The sequence below is a fragment of the Ovis aries genome, chromosome X, assembly GCF_016772045.2.
Source record: "Ovis aries strain OAR_USU_Benz2616 breed Rambouillet chromosome X, ARS-UI_Ramb_v3.0, whole genome shotgun sequence".
Classification (NCBI taxonomy): domain Eukaryota; kingdom Metazoa; phylum Chordata; class Mammalia; order Artiodactyla; family Bovidae; genus Ovis; species Ovis aries.
The window spans coordinates 82,985,063-83,000,592 of record NC_056080.1 but is presented as its reverse complement, the minus strand read 5'-3'; the positions used below and the strand labels follow the sequence as shown (position 1 = coordinate 83,000,592).

Genomic DNA, 15,530 nt, shown 5'->3' with positions numbered 1-15,530 from the left:
TGAAAGGAGCAAAACAGCCTGGTCTTCTGGGACAGAGTGCTTCAGTCTTGTCTGTCTGGTGCTTATCTGTGTCAACTTAACCCTTGCACCACTGAGCACTGTAGTGGCCAACTGTGGGATGTGAGGTGGTCTGCAGCCAGGGTACTCGTCTAAGGCTCTCCTGTAAGTTGATCAAGTTCACCCTGCCAACGCTGTCCTCCGCCTCCTTCTTTGCCAGTGCAGACAGGGGCACAGCCAAAGTGTCACAGGCCATTTGGGTGGAGCTCATGCTGAGCCCAGGTGGGTGCCAGGAACTGGCTCTGGCCCATGAGCCTATGAGATGGGAGGCTCTGGCAGTGGGGTGACAGGGCAGGGAGTCTGATTGCGGGTGATCTCACTCCAGGCAGCGCTTTGATTTGCCCTGATTTCTGAGCCCTAGAGTGTTGGGCAGATAATGGTGCTCTCTTTTGTCTGCAGGCAAAAGGCAATCAATACCTCTTTGTACTCTGAGCTGAATCATGCTAAGTCCTGTGAGAATGCCACTGCCCCTGGGGCTGTTACGGGTCTTGTAATGCCACTGCATGTCCACACGCCCCTCCTTGACTTGAGCCCCTCAATCATTTGTATGTGACCTTGGTCCTTGGGGCCATCTCTTCTGTGCCAGGAGAGAGATATGATAACCTGCTACAGCCCAGATTGGTGGAGGACAGAGAAAACTGCAGGAGTTCAAGGCCAGTCACAGGTCACAGCCAGAGCAACAGGAAAATTTAAGAGCTCTTCACAAGGTAGCATTGATGGAATACGAGGGCTTAGTATGCCAGCGTTGCTGGAACAAAGGGTCACAAACTGGTTGACACAAATAGCCAAATGTATTGTCTCCCAGTTCTGCAGGCTGGAAGTTTGAAATCAAAATGTCAGTAGGGTTGATTTCTAGTAAGACCTCTCTATTTGGTGTATAAATGGCTGTCTTCTCCCTGAATTTCTTCACAAGGTCTTCCTCAGTGTGTCTGTGTCCTGACCTCCTCTTCTTATAAGGACATTAGTCATATTAGACTAGGAGCCACCCTACTCCAATATGACTTCATTTTAATTATATCTGAAACATTCTTATTCCAAATAAGCTCACATTCTGAGGTACTGGGGATTAGGATGTAAATATATAAATTTTGGAGGGGACACAGTTTACCAAAAACAAAGCACATTTTTGAAAAGTGAAAGTGAAAAATCTCTCAGTCCTGTCTGACTCTTGTGACCCCATGGACTATACAGTTCATGGAATTCTCCAGGTCAGAATACTGGAGTGGATAACCATTCTATTCTCCAGATTCCCCAACCCAGAGATCTCCTTAATTTCTGTTTTGGAAAAAAAAAAAGCAATTAATGTTGGTTTCACATGCTTTCTTAAAGCACAGAGAAGGAGAACTAGGTTGTGTTATCAATTGACAGGCATTTTAGCATTTATTCCAGAAAACTCCTTTGGATGTTTACTACCTACCACCTGGCTGTCACAGCAAAGTGGCTGTCTGTCTTGGTCGGGCCGCCATAACCAAGTCCCCCACCATAAGTATGCGATAGTAGTTGGTCAGGAAGGCTCTTCCGTTAGTGTTTGCAAACCACAAGGTACCTTCGCCATGAACTGCTGGCTGGTCCCAGGCAGCCTTCCTGTCTGACGCTACCCCCATGAGGCCCTGCAGTGACTCAGAGGGTCACCATCAGCCCCCCATGCCCGGCTCCTGCCTGCCTAGTTATCTAGAATTCCAGGTCTGGTTGTATCCCTGAAGGGGCCCAGACCACTGGGGAACAGGGATTGAACCAAAATAGCTGGTTTGTGGCCAACTAGGAGGGGCACCCCTGTCTCAGGCGCCAAACCCGACAGGGGAACAAAAAGAGTGCCACAGCAGGATGTCCCATCCCACTCTGGACCCCTGACCTGCCTGGGTGCCCCAAAGGCCCCTCAGTACCAAGTGTCCAAATCTGAGCTCCCATCTCCATCATCTCTTCCGTCCCTTTCCCTCCCCACCTCAACAGCCCACCTGTGGCAGTGGCCCTGCCTCCATGCACCATGTGGCCTAGTTTCTTGGGTTCATCTCATTTTCCCACTCTTGATGTGAAGGATAACTCCTGCCCATCTTCCAAAGTGCACATTCTCGGATACCCCCTCTCATTGACACTAGCCTGTGTGAGAGCCCCAGGCCTGGCTGCTGCCCCCATCACAGCACGGCTCAAGCTTTCTTGCCTCTCTGCTTCACCTGATCAGGTAAGTCTGGGCCCCAGCATGCTGCCTGGCAGAGGAACTAAGGAGCCGTCAGTAAGAGCACAGCTTCTGGTACGAGGCAAAACCCTTGCATTGCCCTCTATGGGCTGTGTAGCCTTGAGTAAGTCCCTTTACCTCTCTGTGCCTCAGGGTCCTCATATGTAAAATAGGGAGCAATAGGGAGCAGTGATACCTATCTCCAGAGGCTGTCCAAAAGACTAAATGGGATAATGCACGTGAAGTCCTTTGTGCAGTGCCTTGGTGCTGGTACGGTTGTGTGCTTCTTGAGCTGCAGAAAAAGACAGTGAAAGAAAGTGAAGTCGCTCAGTCGTGTCCGACTCTTTGCAACCCCATGGACTGTAGCCCGCCAGGTTCCTCTTTCCATGGAATTCTCCAGGCAAGAGTTTGGGAGTGGGTTGCCATTTCTGTCTCCAGGGGATCTTCCTGACCCAGGGATTGAACCGGCTCTCCTGCATTGTAGGCAGACCTGTCTGAGCCACCAGGAAAGTCCATCATCAGATGAAAAGGCCAATATTGCCCTCTATTGGTGTCAGAGGGAAATGCCACCATGGGCAGCCAAGAAGGAGCTCCTCTGTCCTCCCTCCCTGAATTCTCTCCCTCTTTTAGCTGGATGAGTCCTTTGGCACAGGCCACTTGCATTCCCACCTGCAGCTGTGGCCTCACTGGATAAGAGCTTCTGGCCTCCAGCAGCTCTCAACCTGGCCGACCACTTCAGATTGAACTAGAGCTGTGGGTGGTTGAGGGTCTGGAGAGGGGCGAGGCTGCTGGCTGCAGAGGAGGAGAGGCTGGAAGGCCCCTGTGTGAATTTGCTGGGGCTTCCCTGAAAGGGTTCTAGAAACTGGGTGGATTAAACAACAGAAATGCATGCTTTCAGAGTTCTAGAGGCCAGAAGTCCTAAATCAAGGCAGGTGTCAGTGGGGCTATGTGCTCCTCCGAAGGCTCTGGAGTAGAGTCTATTCCAGGCCTTTCTCTCAGCTTCAGTCTTTGGCACCTCTTAGCGTGTAGATGCATCACTCTGACCTCTGCTTCTGCCATCACATGGCTGTCTTCCCTCTGTGTATTTGTCCCCTTTCTATAAGGCACCCGCTCTACCCCAATACAATCTCATCGTAAATATTTACCTCTGCAAAGACACTGTTTCCAAATAAGGTCACATTCACAGATACCAGGGGCTTTAGCACATCTTTTAAGATGGACACAATGCCACTCATAGCAGGATCCATGGGGGCTGAGCCTTTAAGTCAAAATCGCTCTGGAGGCAAGCGTTGAGGAAGAGGCACCAGCTGAGGCAGCGCTTGGTTCCTGTTTCCTGTCTGACAGAACTAGAAATGCCAGGGAGAAGGTATGCTTTACTTGCCTGTGACATCCCCAAGTGGAACGTGTCCTTGCTCCCTGGCACAAAGGAACAACAGGCTGTCTTCATGGTCATCACGAATGGAGATGGGCTGAGATCAGAGCTACCCATGTGCACCAGGCCCCCTCTGGGCTTTCATGTGTAGAGAAGCCCTGTCCGCCGGAGCCCTTCCATTTTCTCTCGTCATCTCAGTGCCCAGAAGGTACAGAGATGAGCAGTTCACTGACCTGCCCTCCAGGGGCTCCCTGTCTCCATCCTGCCCCCCACACGCCCCTCCTCCTCCTGGGACCCCCGAGTGTCCTTTCTGATGTGCCTGATCATGTCAAGGCCCCACCGTCACCTCAAGCACATCTTGTGGACTTTCTTTGCCACAGTCGATCTGGTCTCTGTCTTTAAGAGCCCTGCTGGCCTCTACCTCCTCCCTTCTCCCTCTGTCTCCCTCCAGTGAGTTTGGGCTGAGCTACTCCTCCATGGAACTTTCCAGGTGCCTTTGGGGCTTGATTTGGGCATGGCCCTACAGGTTACTCGTGTCAGCACCCATGCCACTTGGCCCTCATCCCCTGTTCCCCAGGGCAAGCGTGGGACTCACCCCTACCTGTACCCCAGTGGCCAGGGACAACCAAAGGAAGGAGTGAGTGGCTGTAATGTGGACCTAATAGGTGGTTTGGAGTGAAGGGGAACCCCACAAAGCCAGAATGTTCTAGATTCTCTCGAGCCCTAACCATCAACACAGCCAGATCCTCCTGGGTGTCAGGCCCTGCAACAGGGACACAAAATCCAGTGGAATTGGAGGGCTGTGTGCAGTCACTCTCAACCAGGCTCTAAGCAAGGGAACGCTCAAAGGGACCTCCTGAGGGCTGAGAATGTCTGATCCTGCCTGGGCTGCTGCTCATGGGCACCTGCTCTCTGACCTTCAAGCCCTGAGTCTCCCCTTTCACTGGCTGTCACTCCAGATTTGGTGTGTAGATTTCCTGGGCATCTCGCTCACCATGTGTTCCCATCAGCCCATGAACTAACAAATTGCCACTTTGGATGCTGCAGTGCGGCCACCGACAGGGCTCACCTCTGTACCCAGAAGGCCCCTCACTGTGTCTGAAGGAGGCTGGGATCAAGAATACGAGACTGCTAAGAGGTCTTTTGGTCCCCTTCCTCTGGGACATGGAGGTCAGTGGCCCAAGCTCAGATGCAGCACCAAGAAGACTCAAGTCTAAGGAGGAGACAAGAGAAAAAAAGGGAGGGGCAAGGTCTGGGTGTCCCACTGCACTAGCCAGGACACTCCTGAGAGAGGACAGCCTGGGACCCCCAGCACAGATGGAGAAGGGGAGGCCTTTCTTACCAGCAACTCTCTACCTCTCTCTTTTGGCTGCAGTGCAAGAGGTGAGGAGACTGTCCGCCTGCAGATCACAACACTCGGAGCAGGACTCCACCTGGTGGCCCCACACCTGGAAGGAATGAGGTACACATGATTCTAGAGATGGGAGCAGCAGGGCCAGGTTGCAAGTGATGAGGTTTGTGGGCTTGTTGGTGGGAGAAATGAGCAACCTGGATTCTTTGCCCCATCCCATTTCCCTCCAGAACTCCTGGGAGCTAGCACTTGGTTCCATGGGAGAACAGACGCAGCCCTGGGGACCCCCTGTCTGGAGTTGCTGTCTGCTTGGTGGGGAGAGACAGACACAGACACATGTGTGGTCAGGCCTGAGATGCTGACCTAGCCATGTGCCAGGAGCCCCTGGAAGTGATGGCTCACCCAGCTGGACCCTGAGGATGGGAGCAGACAGCTGTACTGGGTGGGAATCTGGGCTTTGTGAAGCCCCATCCCCGCCCCCAGGCCACTAAGGCGGTTGTGTGTGACTGGGGCCACCAGGAATGGGGCAGGGTCACTGGATCAGCCTCAACAGTTCAGGAGTAGGGCGGTTTAGGGAGATGCACAACCAGCAGGGAGCACAGTGGACTCAGGCTTACTTGGAGGTAGGGGGCAGACAGTCAGGTGACATGCAGGCAGGGCTTGGGGGATGGGGGGATGGGTCCAGCAAAGCTGAGGTGGGAGCAATTGGAAATCTGAGCAGGGAGGAGAGACCTGTGGAGGCAGGGAGACTTCTGCGCTTCTCTGTGGCACTTTGACTCCTGCTCATTTAGCTACCCACCTGCCTCCATGCCAGCACCTGGGAGGCTGCAATGAAGCAGACAGATTGGGACCCCATCTAATGAGGCCAAAGTCTGGAGAGGGATGCCAAACTGGACACCCAGGCTAATCCTTGGGGCAGTGGGAGCTCCAAGCAAGGGCCTCTCACCCTCATGGTGGTGGGGGTGGTTAAGGAAGGCTTCCTGGAGGAACTGACATCCAAAATGACTCCTGATGGATCTGTGGGTCCCTTGACTCTCTTCCTTGGCTCCTCCCTCTCTACACCCCAGGCCCAGTCAGGCACTGAGTCCTGTCCATTCGTTTTAGAGATATTTCTGTCCCTACTCCCTTCCCTGGGGCCAGGCCTCCTCTATCACTCACCTCATCCCAGAATCTTCATATTTCTACCTGGGTGCCATTTCTAAAGGGCAGCAGTAGTCCTCTGCCAGGCCTGGGGAAAACCCCTGCAACACCCCCTTCCTTTTAGGCTCTGCAGCCTGAACTCTACTTTGCCTGATGGGGCCCATCCACCCCCTCCTGGCTCCTTTTATATACCCTCCTCCCTGGACCTTGCCCTCCAGCCTTCCCCAGCCCCACTTGGCTGTGCAGGTTGTAGGCTCTGCTGGGGATGCCCTTCCCATTTGCATTGTTCAGTCTCCCATCTGCTGCACCTCCTTCACCTGTGTGTCTTTCTGTGAAGGGCTTTCCATGCTGAGCTCACACAGAGAGTCTTCTACACAGAGTCACGATTGTCCACACACAGATGGCTCTGCCCCAAGAACTCCAAGTTCCTGGAGAGCCCAGAGCCTGTCCCAGAACAGGACCACAGTAGCATTTATTGCTGGAATAATTGAGAACCACCCAGTGTGACAATGTCTTTAATATGGCAACACTGGAAGCTGCTTCACTGGTTTCCTTAAGGTGACCAGTACCTGGGAAACAAGGGCAAAGTGGCCCTGAGAGACACAGGAGGAAGCCAGGCTGTCTCTGAGGAAGGTCTGCACTGTGTGCCCCATAAGACCTCTGGCATTTTGTCTGAAAGTGACAAAGCTATAACAGCCCACTGAGATCCCCTGGAGTGCCCTCTCCCACTTTCCAACAGAAAATCAAGTTGGAGAAAAGGAAAAAAAGAGGGAAAACTCTTAATCGAATTCACTAAGCCCTGCCCTGCCCTAAACAGCCCACGTCCCCATGCAGGATGTAGATGCAATCACTGTGTCCATTTTACAGATGAGAAAACTGAGACCCTGAATGGTTCAGTAACTGCTAAGTCCCATGGTCAAGAGCAGGCAGATCCACAATTCCCACCTAGCCTACCTGACTCCCACCCCACACTTTTTGCTCCATAACTCACTACAGTAGTGGGACTAGGGATAGAGGACAGGGTAGGATACTATACTTAGTACTTTACAAATTACTGTTTATGATGACCTTACTAGGAGGCCTTTCACAGTTTGTGGTTGAGCTTTTAGAGAGAGGTCAGGGCTCAAGAGATTTCCATGTTCTATGCAGAGGGATGAGAGTGGAAATAATGGGGTTCAAGTTTTACGTTTACATGGGGTACAGTGTCAAGGGGCTCGAGGAGAGAGGAGCCAGCAAACTGAGCACAGACCATATTGTGGAGGTGGTGGCTGCCTGGTCATTCCCCTGGAGGCAGCTGGGGAAGGTGGTCAGTTCTGGCCATGTTGAAGGTGAGCTTCCTGGGGGCCAGTCCAGGAAGTAGTGAGTATATGGAGAAGTGGGAAAAGGCAGATGTCATTGGCTTCAGAATGACAGTTGACACCATGGTAGCAGAGGAGGTGACCAAAGTCAGTGGCAAAGCATGCAGATGGTGAGGAATGCCAGAAACACCAACATTTAAGGGGCAGAAGAGGAGAAATAGGTGGAAGAGATAAGGAAGGTGTGGCAAGGCAAGTAGGAAGCAGTGACACAGAGTCATGATGCATGGATGGGGGAGAAAAGGTGGAAGTTACCCACTGGGTCAGTGGTCCTGAATGGTCACAATGACGGGAGTGTTTCTGTTGGAGTTGGCACTATGAGACTCCCTGATGACCTCAGAGAGAATACAGGGAGTTTGAATCAAGAGGGTAGGATCAATTGTACCCCATAGAAGACTATAGTCCAAAACTCTGACGAAGCCAGACTGCTTGGGTTCAAATCTCAGCTCTTCCTCTTGTTACTTGTGGAACGTGGGACGAGTCACTCCAAGTCCTCTGTGCCTCATTTTGCTCATCTGGAAAGTGGGCATGGATAAGAACAGTGACCATGTTGTGGGGTTGATGTGAAGAGCTAATGCACGCAGTCATGAGAATGGGGTCTGACAGTCAATCAATAGTAGTTGTTAGTAGATTTTGACAATAAGCCAATCCTGCAACATCAGGATTTAAGCTCTTTGGAGAAAGTTAGCATTTGGGGATGAGGTAGCTGCCCCCACTTAAGTGTGGGTGCTTAACTTCTGTTTCTTTCCACTATAGGTCTTCCTCAGGTTCCAAAGACAAAGAGGTCCCTCACCCCAGAGAGCCCAAGAGAAACCTGACTAGTGAAGGAGCCTTCAGGAGCCCTGATGCAGACTCTGAAAGGTAACTCAGTGCAGGGACCAGAGCCCATGTGGCCCCCCATCCAAGGTCAGTGGATGGAGCTGGGACCAGGGCTGTTCCATTCCTCACTGTGTCCCCAGTGTCTGGGGTGCAGGCCCACAATGAATATCTGTTGAAAGAATGAATGAAGGAATGCATAAGGCCTGGAGAAGGTTTGGCCTCTGCCAAGATCCCTCAGGGAGCCACTTGGACAAAACTCTGCTGCTGCTGCTGCTGCTGCTGCTGCTGCTAAGTCACTCAGTCATGTCCGACTCTTAGCGACCCCATGGACTGCAGCCTACCAAGCTCCTCCACCCATGGGATTTTCCAGGCAAGAGTCCTGGTGTGGGGTGCCATTGCCTTCTCCGGGACAAAACTCTAGAGGAGGACAAAACTGTAGGCCAGGCCACCCCAACCCCAGCCCTCAGCCCAACCTCATTGTGCCTTTACTCTATGGAAAGCAACCCTGTGGACAGCCATGGCAAGCAAGGCCACTGAGCTGGAGGTTTAGGGAAGTCAGTGATCAAAGGATGTGTGGGCCCTTGCAGAGCACCTCACAGGGACTTCCAGGATGGCCTGTGGACAAAGGGAGATGTAGGAGGGGAGCAGGGATGGGAGGCAGAATGATAGCAGGAAATGATGAGTCCAGAGGGGCTGGTTGTGCCCAGCATCATGCAACCATCCAACTCACCTCTCCCTGAAGCCCGACCAGGGGAGCCTGGGTGTGGTGGGCAGGGACTGAGAGTTGGGCACGTCCTCAGTGAGAAGCTGGTAGCTAGTAATGGAGAAGAGCCTACAGGCTTGTCCACCTGCCATCGTCTTCTTATTGTGGAACCTCAGCCCTGATCTCTGTGGTTTATTAGTGGCCCCAACTATTTTGCCCTTTTTTCTGTTGGTCATCCCCCCACCCACCTCCCATTGTGCCCCCTTGCTCTGTTTCTTGGCTCCCAGCCCATCAAGTTTGGGATGAAAGCTAAAATAGTGCTGGTATCATCCTGGTTTCTGTTGAAGCAGTACAGCGTGGCAACTGAAGGCCTGGGCTTCTGGTCCTTGAGGACTGCTCTCAGGATGCCTGAAAGTGAAGGTCACTCAGTCGTGTCTGACTCTTTGCAACCCCATGGACTATATAGTCCATGAAATTCTCCAGGCCAGAATACTGGAGTGGGTATCCTTTCCCTTCTCCAGGGAATCTTCCCAACCCAGGGATTGAACCCAGGTCTCCTGCATTGCAGGTAGATTCTTGACCAGCTGAGCCACAAGGGAAGCACATTAAATTAAATTAATTTATGTTAATTTGAGTAAAATTAAAGCCCATTTTTCCAGTGGTCATGTGTGGATGTGAGAGTTGGACTATAAAGAAAGCTGAGCGCCAAAGAATTGATGCTTTTGAACTGTGGTGTTGGAGAAAACTCTTGAGAGTCCCTTGAACTGCAAGGAGATCCAACCAGTCCATCCTAAAGGAGATCAATCCTGGGTGTTCATTGGAAGAACTGATGTTGAAGCTGAAAGTCCAATACTTTGTCCACCTGATGCGAAGAGCTGACTCATTGGAAAACACCCTGAATGTTAGGAAAGATTGAGGGCAGGAAGAGAAGGGGACAGAGGATGAGATGGTAGGATGGCATCACCGATTCAATGGACATGGGTTTGGGTGGACTCTGGGAGTTGGTGATGGACAGGGAGGCCTGGCGTGCTGCGGTTCATGGGGTGGCAATGAGTCGGACACGACTGAGCAACTGAACTGAACTGAACTAAATTAAATTACATCAAATCAAATTTACATTAAATTACATTAAATCAAGACCCAGTAAATCAGCGAATGTTTATTTTCCCATCCAGATCAATTGCACAGTCAGGTGATGGCAACATGGGATCGGAAGCCATGGGTGCCCCAGATGAAGACTTGGTTGGAGCAGACGTCAGCTCTGGGAGAGGAAGGTGAGCTACCCTGGGGAGGCCAGTGGCCCCAAGTTGCTGATTCTTTCATGTTCCTGGTGACAGTCCAGGGTCAAGCCTCCACAGCTGCTTGGGTTGCTGCAGGCGGAGCACTGCTCATTTTCCATAGTCCTGCCCAATGCTTCTCCCATCTCCAGTACTCCCACCGCCACCACATCCTTTGTCCCTGGCCTTTCCACTCTCGAGATTTACCTCTCTTTGAATCTTGCTTCTTCTCCTACCCTCTTCCACTGGCTCTCAAGTTCCTCCCAAGTAGGCACAAAGTAGACATGGGGAGCTAGGTTGATCTGTGGGAAGGAGAGAACGATGGGTGAATCACTGCCTTCTTGCTTCTTGGCTGAGCTCTAAGGGTAAGCTAGAAGGAAGTCCTTCATCTCTGCTTTTTCCCTTCCCTTCCAGAAGCCCCAAAGCCTCCTCCCTACCCCCACCTTTCTCCTCTGGCCAGCTCTGCTCTCAGGTTCAGTGAATGGAAGAGCAGTGGCCCAGAGAGAAAAAGTGGGAGACGAGTGTATCCACCTGGGCTCTGACTTCTTGTACTTGGATGAAGTCAGGGCCCATTTTCTCAGGTGATTTGTGGAGTGGCAAGGTTCCACCTGTCTCCAAGTGGTTCCAAACCAAGCATAACTCTTGCTGGGGGGAAAAGTCCAGGTGTGCAGATGTTGGCAGAGATAGTTCAGCTCCAAGCTGTACTAGAGCCCTCATGGTTCAGAGCAGATGGCCACAGAGGAATTGCGAAAGAGATGCCTGCAGAGAGCCACTAAAGCACTTGCCAGCCAGCACCCCTGCCCTACAGCAGTCTGTCTGAGGAGGGACTCCTCTGCTTTCCCAACTGGCCCTCTCAGCTGCCCCTACTTGTCCGAGCCCACCAGGAGCTGCTGCCCTCCCTATGGTTACTAGTTTGCAACTGATGCCTGAACCCTGACCCCCACTTCCAAATCAGGAGCACAAGACCACCTGGGAAGAGGGTGGTAGGCTGGGGCTTCTGGTGCCAGGAAATCCCACGGGGCCAGGGCCTTGGTTCTCTGAGCTTCCCCTAGTGGGGAGGGCTGTGCAAGAGCCCCACACCCACAGCCAGTATCACGGTGCTGGCCAGCATGGTCCTGCAGGTTGACTCCATTCTCTGGTCCAACATTACTGGACTTGGTTCTTGATTACTTCATCTTTGGATATTTATCCAGATCATCCTTCTTGCGCATGCCCAGTGATAAATTGAAGTCTTTGATTTCTGTTTTCAGTTTCCTTAAAATGAAGCTGAAGCTCATATTAACTTGCAGAATTATCTGAAGAATCTTCTAGATTTTTATGACTTTTAATGCAGTGTTTTACACTGTCTTTTCTATAGTTATAAATTTTGACAATGACTGTCAAGAGACTTGCTTTTATAATCTTTCCAAAGAAAAAGTTGTTTGTCATGAACAAAAAAGCACTCTCCTTTTCCATTATTTTCCTGAGTTTACTGATTATGGTGGGTTTGGAAATAAACACAAGGTGGAGTGTGCAGGCTAGTACAGGTGACCAGGTGCTCCATGAGCCCTGACTTTGCGGAGTGCTGTGATTCATGCAGAGACAGAGAACTCAACCTATACCTGGGAAGGCTGCATAAGACAGCACCCACTGAATCTGTATCAGATTGATGGGCACAAACAGACTGCAAACGATTGCTGCTTCTACAAATAGCCACAGGGCCCAGTAATAATCACAAGAGCATTTTAGCATGTGTTAGGGCCCAGACTGATGCTGAAGCCGAAGCTCCAGTATTTTTGTCACCTGATGTGAACAGCCAACTCATTAGAAAAGAGCCTGATGCTGGGAAAGATTGAGGACAGAAGGAGAAACACTGAGGGCAGAAGAAGAGGGCATCAGAAGATGAGATGGCTGGATGGCATCACCAATGCAATGGACATGAAATTGGGCAAACTTCAGTAGATGGTGAGGGATAGGGTGATGCTGGGAAAGAGTGAAGGCAGGAGAAGGGGATGACAGATGGTTGGATGGCATCACCTACTTGATGGACATGAGTTTGAGCAAGCTCCGGGAGTTGATGATGGACAGGGAAGCCTGGTGTGCTGCAGTCCATGGGGTCACAGAGAGTCAGACACGACTGAGTGAGTGACCTGAACTGAACCGAGGGAGGCTTGGCGTGCTGCAGCTCATGGGGTCACAAAGAGTCAGACATGACTGGGCAACTTAGCATACTTGCACACATGCTGTTCTCAGAAAACGTATGAGGCAGACACAGTTATCACCCCATTTCAGAAGCCACTCTCTTGGGGGAAGTAGACATAAAGACACAAAGTCCTGAACCAAGACCAGGCTTGGCCTCCTTCCACAGGCCGTGTTCACCTGCTGGCTTCACCCCTCTCCTGGATGATCAGGAGGTGCCCAGTGCCGACTCACAACCTTGCAAGCCTGCACCAGCAACCACCAGGTAAGGGTGGGCCAACTGCCCAATGATCAACCTCTTTGCCTCTGGCACCTCAGGTTTCCCCTCGCACTTCTCAGCTCTATGATATCTTCACATCAGGCAATCACCACAGGACAGGGACGCCTAGAAGGGGCCGTGACATAGCCCACCCACTGGGGGCAGTGGGAGAGGAGGTACAGGTGATAAGTCAGGTGACCCAGACAACTTAGCACACAGGGACTCAAGCTGAGGTGGCAAAGAAGAACACATTGGAAGGTGGAGGTTAGAAAGAGACCCTGCTCTGGAGTAGTCAAGGGGAAGAATCCCAGGGACAGCCAGTAGAGGGCTCAGTCCCAAGGAGCCTTTGGAGGTAGCTGGGGAGGTGCAAAAATGCAATGGGAAGAGGTTGTACATTCCCAGGCTGCACCCTTCTCTGCCCTATTTGATCTACCAATCCACCAGTGGAGAGAAGCCATTTTGCCATGGATTTGTGGAGCATTTAGTAAGTAAAGATCTTTCTGGATTTCCACAGAGCCCTAGGAAATGTAAGTCATGCAAAGATGCTGGAACCCAAAACTAGCAGGACACTTCCCTAGGGATTCCAAGCTGGTCATGACCAGTGCTTAGTCTTGAACTGCGGTGTTAAGGCCACAGCCAGGGCTCACAGGATGCTCTTACTCACAGCAGCCTTTATTGGCACACGTAGGTCCCCCTTTCCTGTGAGAATGCAGCCAGGAAAGGGAAGACCCAGGTCCCCAGTCTTCTTTGGTCTGAGGCTTCAGCAGGCCTGTGTGCTTCCTCCCTCAGCTCTGATGCCATTTCGGCCTCTGCTATCCTAGCCAACAGGAAGAGCAACAGCCTGGCAGACCTGGAGGATACGGAGACAAATCCAAAGGGGTAAGGCATCAGCCAACAGTGCTTCTGTGGTGGAGAGACACAGCTCCGGTATGCATTAGCCCTTGGCTGGGAAGGTGAGGTCAGTGATGCCTACTAGCCAAAGGGATGTGGCAAGGGCTGAAGCTCCAGCTACAAACCTCTGGCCTGTGCCTCCAAGGCCACTGAGCCTCCCAGTACACCTTGTTGCATCTAGCCAGAAAGTCCTCCATAATCAGGAAGTCACCCACTCTTTCAATCAGCACCCACTTGGACGGCACCTGCCCTGTTCTGGAGGTTGGAGCACACAGACAAAACCCAGCCCAGACTGGAATAGGGGAAGTGGGGCCGAACACAGCCTTGTGCAACAGGTGATTTTGAGCTGAATTTTGAAAGGTGAATAGGAATCCTCCAAGCAAAGGTAACAGTATATACATAAGACTCCAAACAACCTGGTATTTACTTGGCACTGTTTGTAGCTGAGTGTGGAACAGGCTTATCACAGTAGGCATGGGCTGACTGGCCTTTATTACCAGATATCATTAATAATCACAACAGCTACTTCACTTTGGGGAACCTCATGTGTGCACAGACCTGTACTTAGTTTATCATACAGTCCTCCCCACAATCGTGAGCTTTGCACCTAATTATAATGAAGAACAAAGGACTTGAAGTCACATCTCTGTGACTCCTGGGAAGAACAGTGCTCTGAAAGAAATAACAAGGTTGCTAAGATAAGAGAGTAATGGTGGCGAGGAGGGTACTACTTAGATGAGTGGAGTGGAGCGATGACTCAGGAGAGCTCCTCTAAGGAGGAGAAGGAACCAACAACTCTAGGAAGAGCAAGGAGAAAAGAACTGGAGATGGGGAAACATAAACTAAAAAACTCTGAGGTGGGAACACACTTAGCAGGTTCCAAAGCATCGAGTAGCTGGAGCCAACCTGGTGAGGGGGATCACAGATGAAACTGGGCCCTGGTAAGGCATGAGAGGGAGACTGCATCTTATTTCAATTTTTAAGCCAGAGAGGGATGTGGTCTGATTTAGGTGTTTAAAAAATGAGTGAATTCCTGCAATGCCACACCTCATTACAGCTACATTTTTTTTTTTTTTACATTTGTCACCCCTACATAAACCACAATGCTGGGGGTTGGGTGGGTAACAGATCTCTAAGGTATGAGGACCTATTATGTGACTTTTTAATGTTTTGAATTGCACTGAAAGTTAACAGAGTGAAAACAAAAACTGACACCTGTTACCAGATTTGGGGAGGGTTAAAGAGGACCTTCCTGTGGGGCTTGGTTCTTGGTAAGGAACCAAAGAAGAATCTGAGGTCTTACCCAGGGCAAAAGAAAGTTTATTAAGGAAAAAAAAAACAAAAACAAAAACAAAAACAGAAAGTACACCTCAACTAAAACATGGGCCAAGCCAAGAGAGGCACTGGCAACAGAATGATGAAGTACAGGGGTTTTTCAAGAGAGAGGGCTTTTACATATTCACCTAGGCCAGCATGGACTGACAGCTTTGATTGACAGTTGGAAGTTGCATAACAGCAGGCTCTATCACACATTCTTTCCCATAATTCAGTCTGTTATAATCATGCATGTATGTATAGATAGATGTAGGTGTGTATGTATAGATGTATGTATGTATACAATATTTATGAACCCTCAATGGACTCCTGGATCCTTAGGTTACTTGAGGACACACCTGCACATCAAGGGCACATGTGCGGGAATTGAAAAAGCCCCTGTGGGTTTTGTATGGACTGTCTGCCTAGGGCACATGTGCTAGAGCTGGAAAAGTGTGGTTATTTTGTAGCATATTGGTGAGCTCTCCTGGGCCACAGTGGCACATGTCTGGGGTGGGGTTTAGACATCAGCTTGAATTATCCATTATCTTATGTAATATTCCTCAAACCTAGAGAAGGATCTTGCTTCTTGCTATGCAATTTGACAGTGGAGGAAACAGAGGGCTCCTGTGAAGAGCAGA

The 15,530-nt window shown here is 50.9% G+C and overlaps 1 protein-coding gene across 14 annotated transcripts in view; it reads left to right on the top strand.

The window, feature by feature from the left end:
- ZNF185 (zinc finger protein 185 with LIM domain) overlaps positions 1–15,530 on the top strand; it is a 66,524-nt gene that overhangs the window by 18,310 nt on the left and 32,684 nt on the right. For 13 of the 14 annotated variants that reach the window (XM_012107131.5, XM_060407841.1, XM_060407839.1 and 10 more), the window contains 5 exons: positions 4,978–5,064; positions 8,205–8,309; positions 10,146–10,244; positions 12,595–12,690; positions 13,474–13,563. In XM_012107131.5, the coding sequence (XP_011962521.2) occupies positions 4,978–5,064; positions 8,205–8,309; positions 10,146–10,244; positions 12,595–12,690; positions 13,474–13,563 (477 nt within the window). Of the gene's footprint in view, positions 1–217; positions 296–4,974; positions 5,065–8,204; positions 8,310–10,145; positions 10,245–12,594; positions 12,691–13,473; positions 13,564–15,530 lie in introns of all 14 variants that reach the window. The other variant, XM_027962923.3, reaches the window with a different exon arrangement.